The sequence below is a fragment of the Peromyscus leucopus genome, chromosome 1 (genome assembly GCF_004664715.2).
Source record: "Peromyscus leucopus breed LL Stock chromosome 1, UCI_PerLeu_2.1, whole genome shotgun sequence".
In the NCBI taxonomy this organism is placed as follows: Eukaryota; Metazoa; Chordata; class Mammalia; order Rodentia; family Cricetidae; genus Peromyscus; species Peromyscus leucopus.
Genome location: NC_051063.1, coordinates 118,156,961 through 118,169,766, shown reverse-complemented (window position 1 = coordinate 118,169,766; position 12,806 = coordinate 118,156,961). Strand labels below are relative to the sequence as shown.

General features: G+C 35.0%; 1 protein-coding gene across 1 annotated transcript; it reads right to left on the bottom strand.

Annotated features, from left to right (window-relative positions):
- Nucleotides 1–6,041: 6,041 nt before the first annotated feature.
- On the bottom strand, nucleotides 6,042–7,065 carry LOC114687733 (olfactory receptor 6F1-like). Its single transcript, XM_028862366.1, has one exon. The coding sequence runs from the start codon at nucleotides 7,032–7,034 to the stop codon at nucleotides 6,075–6,077; it is 960 nt and encodes a 319-aa protein (XP_028718199.1). The 5' UTR covers nucleotides 7,035–7,065; the 3' UTR covers nucleotides 6,042–6,074.
- Nucleotides 7,066–12,806: the final 5,741 nt, after the last annotated feature.

Here is a 12,806-nt window from a genome sequence, read left to right as displayed (position 1 = left end):
TATCTGAATAAGATCCATGTCCAGCTTCCCCTTTCCTCCATAGTTCACATACCAAGCATTCATTAATTTTGGCTGTGCTTCATAGATTAATTAAAACATTATCAGGAAAGCAGTTATACAGAACCCACAGCCCATGGAGCCCATGATCTGTGGAGTACATCTTCTTTGAGAAGGAAACATAACTCGGACACTCTGTCAGGTAACTTCAGGGAGCTTAGTCCCATGGGATACATATCTCCCATCCACTATTATTGACATAATTGTTCATGTCACACAGACGACACTGGAATTGGTGTGGCAGGGGAAGACTATTGCTCCCACTCAGCATTCCTCAGTTTCATGAAGTTCTTTTTATAGGGTTGAGGCCTCATGTTTTTTTGCCCCTCCACTTAAACATGTCTATTGCAGTGGTTCATGTTCAGCTCATGTTAATGAGATTGTTAAAAATTCAGTTTCCTATTGCATGTTTGTGTATGCATGCATACCATAGGGGTTCATGTGAAGGCTAAAAAGAGAAATTGGGTATACCTAATCACTAACTGCCTGTTTTCCCACAGATGGTGTATCTAAGTAAACTTGGAGCTTAAAGAGTTTTAGCTAAGCTGGTTGGCCAGAAAGTTCTAGAAGGTCTCCTATCTCTATCTTCCTGCAAACTGGGTTAATTGGCATATGTGGCATGGCCATGTCCAACTTTTTCTGTGGGTACTGGAGATTCACACTCAGTTTCATCATACTTATAAGCAAATAATTGTACCAACTGGGCCATCTAATCAGCCTCCTGTTGGAGCTTTAATGTATTTTCTCTTAGACAAACAATTGTAGTTTTGAGAATCTTTCTTTCTCTTTCTTTCTGTATTAGGTCATGTTTGTTTACATATACAAATATGTGTGTGTGTGTGTGTGTGTAATATTTTCATTGTTTAATCTTTTTACTAAATAGTAGAAGGAAAATTATTCAATGTTGGAGGAATATGTAAAATATATAAAATATAGAATATTTTGCATGATAAAAAGTGAGAAATACAAAAATCTCTTTAGCTTAGTATTGAATATTCTTCAAATATATAATTTTATGGAAATAACAATCACATCATAATCTGTATACATACAATGCCATATTTTAGTAGAAAGTATTTAAATTCTGATATATGTATTTTTCTGAGTTTTCTCTTAAAATTAAAACTCAGAAAAATATCAACAAAGAACTAAATTAAAATTCTTAAAATTTAAGAAAATACTTTGAATTGTTTAACTGGAAGAAGGAAATATAAGAACAGGTGAAAAAATAAAATGTCTGGATATATCTCTTCTTATATAGTTTTGATTTTTTTAAACATGTGACATAAGTTATTCTCAAAAATAAAATAAAATAGTATGATATAAATGCACAGTCAGATAGTCATTTGGAAAGTGTGAAGTTATAGTTGAACAAGGTTAACTGGCAAGTACCTGGTGATTACACATAGGTGATTCGAGCTCTGAGTTTTTCAGGGATTGGGGTGGCTGTTCAGGAAACTGACATCCAAGAGGAGGTCCTCAAGTAAAAGAATCATAGCTCTCATGCATGCATGGAAGAGAAGGGGAGAAAAGGAGTGTTTCCCATGAGCATGGACAGCATGTGAAGTGACTTGTGTGAAGAACATGACCCATACATGAAACAGGACACTCAAGAGCACTTTCACTTAGGCAAAAGAACAAACATAAGGAAAAAAAAACTTTGGTATTGTGGCTTGCACCTGTAATTACAGCACCTGGGAGGCTGATGTAAGACAATTGCCACCCTAAGGACAGCCTTAGTCACAATGTAAGATTTCTGTCTCAAATTATAATGATAGTCATGATATCTTATCACAAAGTTTTTCTAGGTCATAAAAATCATATTGGCTTATATTCCTGAAGAAAGATAGACATTTGTATCTGTAAATCACAATTGACATTGTGAAATATTTGCTTTGGTTGTGGTGTAAAGGACACTTCAGAAAGTCATTCTATGGGAAAGAAACTGACCTTTGAGGACAATGTTTTGTTCCCTAAACAGTAGACATGAAAAGCATGGAAACAACATATTCTAGTGTTGCTCGTACTAAAGGAGATTCACTAGAAAAGAATGTGGAAGAAACTGGAGTTAGTTTTGTTGTATGTTAATTCAATGGTAATGGCAATTCTGAGTACTCAGGATTTGTTACTAAATCAGTAAGAGTAGGATGGTTTTATCTTTCTTAAGTGGGATGGACATAATTGAGTTCAGAATTCTGTTCTATGTAGTCCACAATTCAAGCTTCAAGGATATAATCAGAGGTATTGGCACACGTTTAAATGGAAGTTCACCACTGAAATGTTTTAAAAAAAAAACTCATGAGAACAAATATATTATCCAAAGTATAAATGTTATTATTGATTTTGTAAATGTACACAACAGGAGAATATTCATCTAATCAAATGTGTTTAAAATAATTTTAAATTAAGATGTTATGTATTTATGAATGACAAATACAAACATATCCCATTTGCTACTGCTTGTATAAATGCATCAAGGCAGAATATATCCCTTACCACAAAGGAAATAAGACATAGATTATTATTCAGTCAAATATGAGTTCTCTGGCCTGAGAATATGGATTCAGGTTTCTCCAACTAACATAATCTAAAATATAAGTACTTTCATGGAGTTTTGTAGCTACATAACAAAAGAAATTCATAAGTCAATCTGATTTCCAAATATATTGTTGAAAATATTAGTTAAGTGAGTTATAGAAAAATGAGTAAATTTCAATGGTTATAATGCAGGGTATAATTAGATATAATGCAAGAATCTGATTCTAGAAAATAAATTACTACCACTGATAAAATAATCTATTTTTAGGTGGGATGATAAAAAGAAATAGCTTTTTATCATTTTATATGCATTTTTGAGATTCTTTTCATGTAATTTTGATATTCTGATGGAAACTATGTGTTAGAAGAGATGATGGTATTTGGGGACCTAAATATCACACTTACATTTAAGGTTGTCTTGACAAATGTTTACAGAAATATATTAGGGGAGCGGGAGATCCCAGCTGGATCAAGAACAGAGAGGGAAAACAAGGAATAAAAGACCATGATGGGTGAAGACAACATGAAAATAGGAAGAAGCAGAATGCTGGAAAGGCACACAGAAATCCACAAAGATACCCCCACAATAGACTGCTGGCAATGGTCAAGAGACAGCCTGAACTGACCTACTCTGGTGATAGGATGGCCAAACACCCTAATTGTTGTGCTAAATACCCCATCCAATGACTGAGGGAACCTGGATGCAGAGATCCACTGCCAGGCCCGAGGTGGAATTCCAGAAGTCCAATTGGCAAGAAAGAGGAGGGTTTGTATGAGCGAGAACTGTTGAGACCAAGGTTGGATAGAGCACAGGGACAAATAGCCAAACAAATGGAGACACATGAACTATGAACCAATGGCTGAGGAGCCCCCAACTGGATCAGGACCTCTGGATAAATGAGACAGTTGATTGGCTTGATCTGTTTGGGAGGCATCCAGGCAGTGGGTCCGGGTCCTGTACTCAGTGCATGAGTTTGCTGTTTGAAACCTGGGGCTTATACAGGGACACTTGGCTCAGCCTGGGAGGAGGGGACTGGACTTGCCTGGACTGAATCTACCAGGTTGAACTCAATTTCCAGGGGAGTCTTTGCCCTGGAGGAGATGGGAATGGGGGGTGGGCTTGGGGAAAGGTGGGGGCGGGGGGGCGGGGGGGCGGGAGGGGGAGAACAAGGGAATCTGTGGCTGATATGAAAAATTAGATTAAATTATAAAATACGAAAAAAAAGAAAAATATGAAGCTTTTGCTATAAAAACTTGGTAAAAGTCAGCTATAGTTGTGTTTACTAGCTATGAATTTTACATGTTGAAACATAAACTTGAAAGTTAAGATATGCCTTCGAGTACAATAATGGCAAGACCAATATGAGATTAAACAACCATTTTCTGATTGTATTTGAAACTGAATGCATACTGAGAAGTTCAGACCTTGTATGATCAACCTGATCAAAGACCCATAACTGGGAAAATGGTAGGTCCTAAAGATGAACCTACTCCTTTCATTTTTCTAAATGGACATAACAAATTACCTGCTAAATATTTACACTTATAACAAGACCCATGGTGCCCTGATCCTTGATCAAAGAAGCTTAATTTTGCTATGAACAGTTAAAGCCAAGATTCACAGCTCATCAAGAAACTACAAGTTATTTTTAAGTCTTCAGTTTTAAAAAGGGTACCCATAACACTGCTTAGAAAGTTCAAGAAACACTGTGAAAGAGGTAATAGAAGGAATGGAAGAGCCAAGAAATAAGGAAGAAGAGGATCCTGAAGTGTTGTCTTAAAAGCATGAAAAGGTCACAGTGTTTGTGAACTCATAGCATTTACTATTGCTTTCATGAGGTCTGCCCAAGACTGAGCCTGTAAATATTCATAGAGTCAGGAGGGTCTCATGAAGGTTGAAACCTTCCATTGCTGGTATTGATAGTAGGGGGCTTCAAGGGGAGGGACACTCATTGTCTTCGGTGGCATGGTCACTGTTTGAATTGCCCATGTTCAAATAGATAGCTCCACATGCGTGCCCACACAGAGGTCCTGGATAAACTCATTATGTCCAAACAAGAAGACTTGGATGTGGGTGGGCACTTCTTCACTAAAGAGAACTTTGTTAGGAATGGGAAGAAGAAAAGCCAAGGGTGGGCATGTAGTGAGTGTTACCAGACATATTATATGTATGCATAAAACTTTTAATGAATAAATACATAAAAAAGCAGAAAATATTTTTCATTTTTGTATTTTTTAAAATATAATTCTAATTTTTATGTATTCCAGAAAGGTTTTGTGCTGAGTTCAAGAAAGATTTCAAATATGAACTGTGCAACAAGCTATTACTTTATTATAGTCTCTTAATTGCCTACAGCAGTGGTTCTCAAGATTCACTCTGGGTAGCAGTCAGCTGGTGATTTTTTGCACTGCAGATTTTCTTTCTGTGTCTAGGGTGATATTGTGCATTCTCTTAGGTCATTCTGATGATGCTTAGTCGCAGTTCTCACACTTAGAAGGAGTAAGTCATGTGAACATTCACCATAAAGATGCTTGTAATTTGCTTCATCCATCACCTTGCCATCTCTTTTGTTCCTAAACTGCACTAGAAAAATAAAAACCATAAAGCTTCTTAATATACAATGAAAAAAATCATAAAAAATAATGCAAAGCCTGCAGTCCCTTTTTATCTATTTCAAAATAAAATTGGTTCATTTCCTTTTTTCATGAACAGGGAATGTACTATGTTGAGTGAAATCATGAGTTTCCTTCTTCAGTATCCTCAGAGGCTAATATTGTGGGTGTGTAGCATTTAAATTAATTTTGCTGAACTCTTATCCACTTGAACATGTATAAAAATCTAATGGTTTAAGAACTTGTTAAATATTCCATTCTTATGTTATCTCATTAAGCCTTTTACAATATTTTATTCATGGTACTCTTGCTAATATTTTAAGTTCTATTCATTTTATTTATATCTATTTCTTTATAGTTTCACATTGTCAAAAAATTGTATTTATCTAATCTTTTTCTGGTAAGATTCTACAGCTGTGCCTATGTTAACAAATAATTGTAAAAGCTAAAAATAGTGTCTGGTTCACCATATGTGTTTAATAAATGATTATTAAATGTATTTTGATGTACTTTTATTTAGTTTCCAGAAGACTTTCAGATGGAAAAACACTGCTTCATTTAACACAGATTTTATGACTAGTTTTCTTGTCCAGGTATAAGATTTTAAAATATTCATTGTTTGGAATAAACCAATTGTGAACAGCTTATTGGCAAAAATCCCTTTAAATATTCACTCCATTTATCACCGTGGTATTGTATTAAATATCATAAATAGAACAGTTATAAATAACTTTTAGTATAATTCAACACAAAACATAAAATATGCAGAGGTGGGTATATCAGAATTCCATTTCTTAATTTCAAATACTTACCATGAGCAAATGAGTCTGAGACTTCCCTCTAAACAGAATTTAATTGTTGCCTTCTCAAAACTCATGCATGTTTCTGTTTAATAGAAATTTCTTTTTCGCTACAAATTTCTGGAAAGCTTTCATTACATCTTTGTTCCTCAAGGTATATATGAGAGGGTTGACTAATGGGGTGATCACACAGTAGAACACTGAAACAACTTTGCCAATTGTGAAATTGTACTTGGCAGGAGGGCGGACATAGGCAAAGATTATGGTGCCATAGTAGATAGTAACTACTGTGAGGTGGGAGGCACAGGTTGAGAATGTTTTCTTCCTAGCTTCCTGGGAAGACAGCTTAATTATTGTGACCACAATGTTGCCATAGGAGCTCATTGTGAGAAGGAAAGAACTGAGAATCACCACAGAGCTGCAGGTGTAACCCAAGGCCTCCACCAAGAATGTATCTGAACAAGAGAGTTTAAAGATAGGGTCAGAGTCACAGAAGAAATGGTTGATTTTTTGTGGGCCACAAAAGTTCAATTGAGAGATGAGTATGGTGGGTAGCAGAGGGGCAATGAAGCCCCCAATCCAAGAGCCCGCTGAAAACCTCCTGCAAATCTGAACACTCATGAGAAGCGAGTAGTGTAGAGGACGGCATACAGCCACGTGCCGGTCATAAGCCATCACTGCCAGCAAGATACATTCAGTGGCTCCCAGGGAGAAGAAGAAGTAGTACTGAGCAATACAGCCTGCAACAGGAATGGTGACAACCTTTGTGATACATGTGGCCAGCAGCTTAGGTACTGTGGCCGTAGTGTACCAGATCTCCAGGAAGGACAGGTTTCCTAAGAAAATGTACATGGGGGTTTGCAGTGTGGAATCCATCAGAATAAGGAAAATTATGAGAGTGTTTCCCATGAAAGACAGCAAATACACAGTGAGAAACATCACAAATAATGCAAGCTGCAGTGCGGAGGAGCCTGGAAATCCAAGAAAAATAAACTCTGTCACCACTGTTTGATTTGTTACATCCATATTTCTTCTTTTCTGCACTAGTAGGAATCAACAGCACTCAGGTGATGGTAGGTGAGTGAGAATCAGGACTGTAATGTATTATTCATTTCTGCCAAAGACTCTAAGTGATCCCTAGCAACCAGAGAAAATGAAGCTGTTGAAAACAAAACTGAAAATTTCACATATAATATAAGTTTATTATCTAGTTTCATATTAAAAATAAATCTCTAATGTAAATATTCTATCTACCTGTTCCAAATGAAAACCAAAGTAGATAGGCTACACACCCACTGTTCTATCACTCAGGTAGTAGGGCATGGATGGAACACTGATAACTTGATTTAAAGACCAAGGAAGAACATGGCATATGACACTAAGGACTTCATTTTCTAATGTGCAGATACAAGAAACAATAGTTGATGCAGAAGACCAAGGAAGAACATGGCACATGACACTGAGGACTTCATTTTCTAATGTGCAGATACAAAAAACAATAGTTGATGCAGTCGCTAGTAGAGGCTCTTGTAGCTATATATATGCACCCTGTTGAGATAAAAGACTAACCACAATTTTAAATTCATGATCTTTACTTACATATGACTTTATGATTGGAAGGAAATAAGGACATGAGTTAAACCGGACATTTTGTTCCTGAACATCTAGTTAACTTTCCTGGTCTCTGACTTACTTATGTTTAGAATCTCCACATCTTCCAGTTTTCCCACATTGACCAGAAGAAAAGGAACATATGAAAGTGACAATTTTTGTTGTTAGAGTTGTAAGAATTCCCCATGGATATATTCATATGCATCCATGTCAAAATATTCCAGTGGTGTTTACAAAGTTTAAAATATTCATAAACCTAATAAAAATGTTCTTTACATTTCAAATATTTTTTAATTATAAACTCTCTACAATAAAATACACCAAGTAAACATCTCATATCAAAAAGAAATCACCAGTAGAATTGAAACAGGATCATTTTTGTTTCTGATTGTAGTTTCTTATTTTACTCCTTTCTGGAGGATTCAAGATATAAAACCTCATTTAAAAATATATGTGCATCCTTGATTCCACAGGCTTATTATTTCCAATAATGTCATTTATATAGAGGAGAACCCTTCTTGGAAGTTATTTTTTTTCTCAGACATAATTCAAGAGCCAAATAATGTTAGTATGTTGACAATATTTTATTTCTTCTTAAAGCTACAAATACTAATTCCTAAAAATTGCTCAGGCTATTTCCTCAGTTTTGTAACAAAATTCTTCTTTTCAGGCTATAAACTCATTCAAAAAGGTTTGAGAAATTAAGGAGAATCTGTAATTCTAAAAGCATTTTGTAAAAAAAATAAACTTGAACTAATTTTCTAAATGTTTCTTTTTTTAATTTTTGGTATTTAAGAATGATGTTAAGATTTATATTATTCATAAAAGGCCATATTCCAAAGTGGCTTTTATAGTTTATAGGAAAAAAGATATTACGTAGATTTTATTTCACCATTAGCAAGAAAAACTACAGTCATTATTTTCAAATAATTTAACCTGAATTTTTATGTGAAATTAGACTGATGTGATCCCTTCCCAAAGTCCCTATTACTTTACTAAAACACATCACAGTTCTAATTCTGCTTTAAGAAATGACAAAACAGAACATTATTCCACTGAATTAAGTTAGAAAGAAACTGGAAGACAGAGAAAATGAACTTGAAATCAATGAAAGCTTTTATTAATACTCAAACATAGAAACAACTCATACACAGTTTGTGTTTAACCTTATAAGATGGAATTATTCACCCTACATACAAAATGCATATTTAAGGAAGAATATTGCCTCTCTTTATTGACATTGTCAAAATCACAAAAGTCCTATTGGCAGTTATTTGCATGGGCCTGCCATTGCCCCTAGACATTTGCTGAAGCACATTTACAATTCCTCCCTTGTGTACTTACCTTGGGTGCTCTGCATTGTCATTTTAAACAAATGTAGTATTATTAGTTAAGTGCTCTCTGAATTTTCATTTTCACCAAAGCTGTGCAGTGAGCACACTCCTCAGGCAACTCAGAGGACATCAGGTATCTCCTCCTTGTTGTGTTACTGGCCATGATGCAGCATCTGTGTTTTGGTAGTGCCACATGCTTTCTTGTTTCTCAGTTACATATTCCCACTGTGGTCAGGTTACAGGAAAAAGTGAGTCCAGAGTTCCCCTCATGAGAAGAATCATGATTTCATCACCCCAGAGCCTTGGGGCATCTAGTTTCTCTGAGGAATTCCCTTTGTTGAGGGTCAGAATGTTTTCCCCTATGAACTAAAGAAGAGAGATTCTTCATAGAATTAGACATGTCACCACAGGAACTGAGAATGGTGTCTCAAATTACTTCATTAGTTGCCAATACCTATGGTCTTGGATCTTTAAAGTACAGTTAAAGAAATGAATCACTTGACATTTCAGCCTCCAAAAGAATTTTTCTTAAATCATAAATATTAGCATATAAGATATGAACTAGATTAGCATTGAAATGTCTTAATCTGTAATATAAGAAAAAACAAAAACAAAGCCAAAACTGGGCTGGAATCATTTTTGAAAATTTAAATATTTGGTAATGTAAAAGAAAAGTCATAACCTGCAGTAATGAGCAAGGCTGGCAAGCTTCATGAAAGGGGTCCCCACCAGCACATACACAGGAATAGATAGGAAAACTAAAGACGATTGGTGGCCAAAGAATAGAAAATCTTGCAGAGAAAATAACATGAATTGATATGCATCATCAAAAAGAAAGAAAGAAAGAAAACAAGTTTGATGTTGTTAAAATTACTTAAATTCCTCAACAAAAATGTTGATCCTTTAAACATTATTTTTGTTATATCAACAAACCATTGCTGAATAAATATATATTTGTATTTGGTTTTTCTGCTGAATATGTTTTTTGGGGGTAGAAAGTTAAAATAGAAAGTTTTTTCATCTTTTAAAACTTATTATTATATATTAGTTGTACATAATAATAGGATTAAGACATTTTCACACAGGTTTATATTTACCCATTCATTTTTCCCACACAGCTACTCTCTAATATTCCACTTTTCCTCTTCTAATTAATTTTTTTAGATGCTACACATTAGAGTGAACACATGATTCTTGTATTTCTACATCTGGCTTATTTTTCTAAATGTCTTTTTATCAGCTAGGTTACCAACAACTGACCCAAGAAATGATTCACCTCAAGTCCAAAATGGTGAGCCAATTATTTTACTCAGCCAACTATAATACAACTGTTCAGCTGTTATTGCAGGAATGTGGGTGAATTAAAACAATAGTATTACCAAGCAGTCCTACCTTAGAATGAGTAACAACCTCATGAAAGTTGTATTACTGAGTCCCACATTTAGTTAAACCCCACCCCTTATTTAGTTAGGCACTTTGCCCAAGACCATGTGAAGCAAGAGGCCAGAGTGAATTGTGGATGAATTCTCAAATGACAACCTTTGTTTCCTGTCCTTTCCTTCTATTATAAAATATTAACAACCCAAGTACCATTACCCTAGACCTAGAAGTCAGTATATTATCTCATTTAATTTTCATGCCAAGACTGTTTTGCCAAGCACACTATACATTACCACAGTAACCTCTGCTCCATAGTGGTTGACAGATATGTCAAAGTCTGACGAAACTGCTTTCCATTTGGATACCAACAATCCCATTTCCCTCAGACTCACAAAAGTGTGAAAGTGATACTCTTTATCAACTTTTTGTTGACTCCTTTCTGTTTTGAAACCAAAGAACAAAATTTTAGTGTACAATAATTTACCCTGATTCCTCAAGTTTCATGGTATTATGAAGTATCCACCAGAGAAGGATATCTACTCCGACATGGATTTAAGCCAATAGAAAAGTCTTTATTAGCCAGACATCATATATACTGGGTGTTTGAGATCCCAGTGCAGACCAGAGCCTCTCCAAGATGAACTTCTAAGCACAAAAAACGTATTTTTGATTAAGATGATTCAGTTAATAAGAATAGTTAGCCAGAAGCAGAACTATAGAAGCCAAAAAGCAAGTTTACTACATTTAGAGACTTTCCCAAGAACTATGGACTTTGATGGATTTGGTCTGATGGTATTTCTACATGCTGGGTTTTATAATCTGAATAGTACTTGGTGGGGTGGGTGGTTTATGGTCTTTCAATGGGTTTTGGGTTTGGGATAATTGTCATTGTTTAGGGTAGTTGGTTACAAGTTGTTATTTTTAATGGTCAGGAAGAAGCTAAACAAAGGAGATTAGATTTAAGGTTCTTGTTTGAAAAAAAATAAAGAAGAGAAAATGAAATAAAAAAGGATATAGATAAGAGGTAGATTATTGAATATGCTCTGAAAAAATATAGAAATGATAGAATGGTAGATTATTGAATCTACTCTGAAAAGAAAAAAGAAAGGATATAGACATGATATAGATAAAAAGATAGATTATTGAATTTACTTTTAAAAGAACTACTAGTTTTAGATATTTTATATTGGATTGGATTTTCATATGTTGTATACAAATTATAGATTTTGATACAAATTTGAGATTTATTTTTTTAGAAAATGCTATATATATAATCTTATTCAAGATATTGTACCTATATAATTCATCTAACAATGTAATGCAATATGCTAAACCTTGAATGATATTATTACCAACTATTAGGATATAAAGAAATGAAATGAAAGTTAGTAGTTAGATATTACAATTAAACTTGTAGTCTGTAGTTGGAAGTTTCCCTGTGTCCCACCCAATCCACAGCTGTTCAAACCCAAGTAAACAAACAGAAGCTTATGTTAATTAAAACTGATTGGGCATTTGTGATGATATTTTATTTGTGCTGAAATGTGATGATATTTAATTTGTATGTTAATAAATAAAGTTTTTCTAGGGATCAGAGGAAATAGCAAGCTATTTTAAGTAAACACAAAAGTCAGGCAGTGGTAGCATATGCCCATAATCCACTCACTTGGAAGTCAGGGTCTCTGTGTGTTCAAGACCATAATAGGGAACAGAGCCAAGTGTGGTGACACACAGATTTAATCCCAGTATCAACCATAGAGACCTGGAGATCTGTACAGACAGGCAGTGATAAGGAAGTAAGGTAGCTGGACGAAGAGCCAATGAGAGAGCAGAACAGCATGGCAATAAAGACATGAATATACAGAAAGTAGGACTTTGGAAGCTGCGGCATGGTGAGGTAAGGTTAGGTGGTGGCTGTTCCGATTCCTCTAATCTCTGTCAGATTTTCACCCCTATTTCTGGCTCCATGTTTTTGTTTTTTATTTAATAATACTGCTTAAAATTTCTCTACAGCCATTAATTAGCTCAGGCTTACTACTGACTAGGTTTTACACTTAAACTCAGTCCATTTCTGTTAATCTATTTATGTAGCCACATGTTTCATGGCTTTATCTGTGTGCCATTACATGCTGTTTAGGTCCTAGACAGAGAGCTGGCATCTCCTGACATAGCATTCCTCTTCCCAGAATTCCCTTTGTCTGCTTATCCCACCTATACTTCCTGCCTGGCTAATAGGCAATCAGCGTTTTATTAAACTAGTGTACAAAAGCATTACCCTACAGCAGTAGTCATACTAGATATGTTTTCCAGGACAAGCAGAGATATATTTTAGATAGACAGGTTTTCAAACCATTCAGAGATCTATAGAATATGGCATTTAAAATGATTTAAGAGCAGCTTTTTTCTTTTTTTATGACTATGAGACATGTCTGCTTCTGGCAGCACCAACCTACTTCAGAGAAGACATGGACAG

What these genes read in the sequence shown, in the direction of transcription:
- LOC114687733 (XM_028862366.1), bottom strand. Translation starts at nt 7,034, where the DNA reads ATGGATGTAACAAATCAAACAGTGGTGACAGAGTTTATTTTTCTTGGA.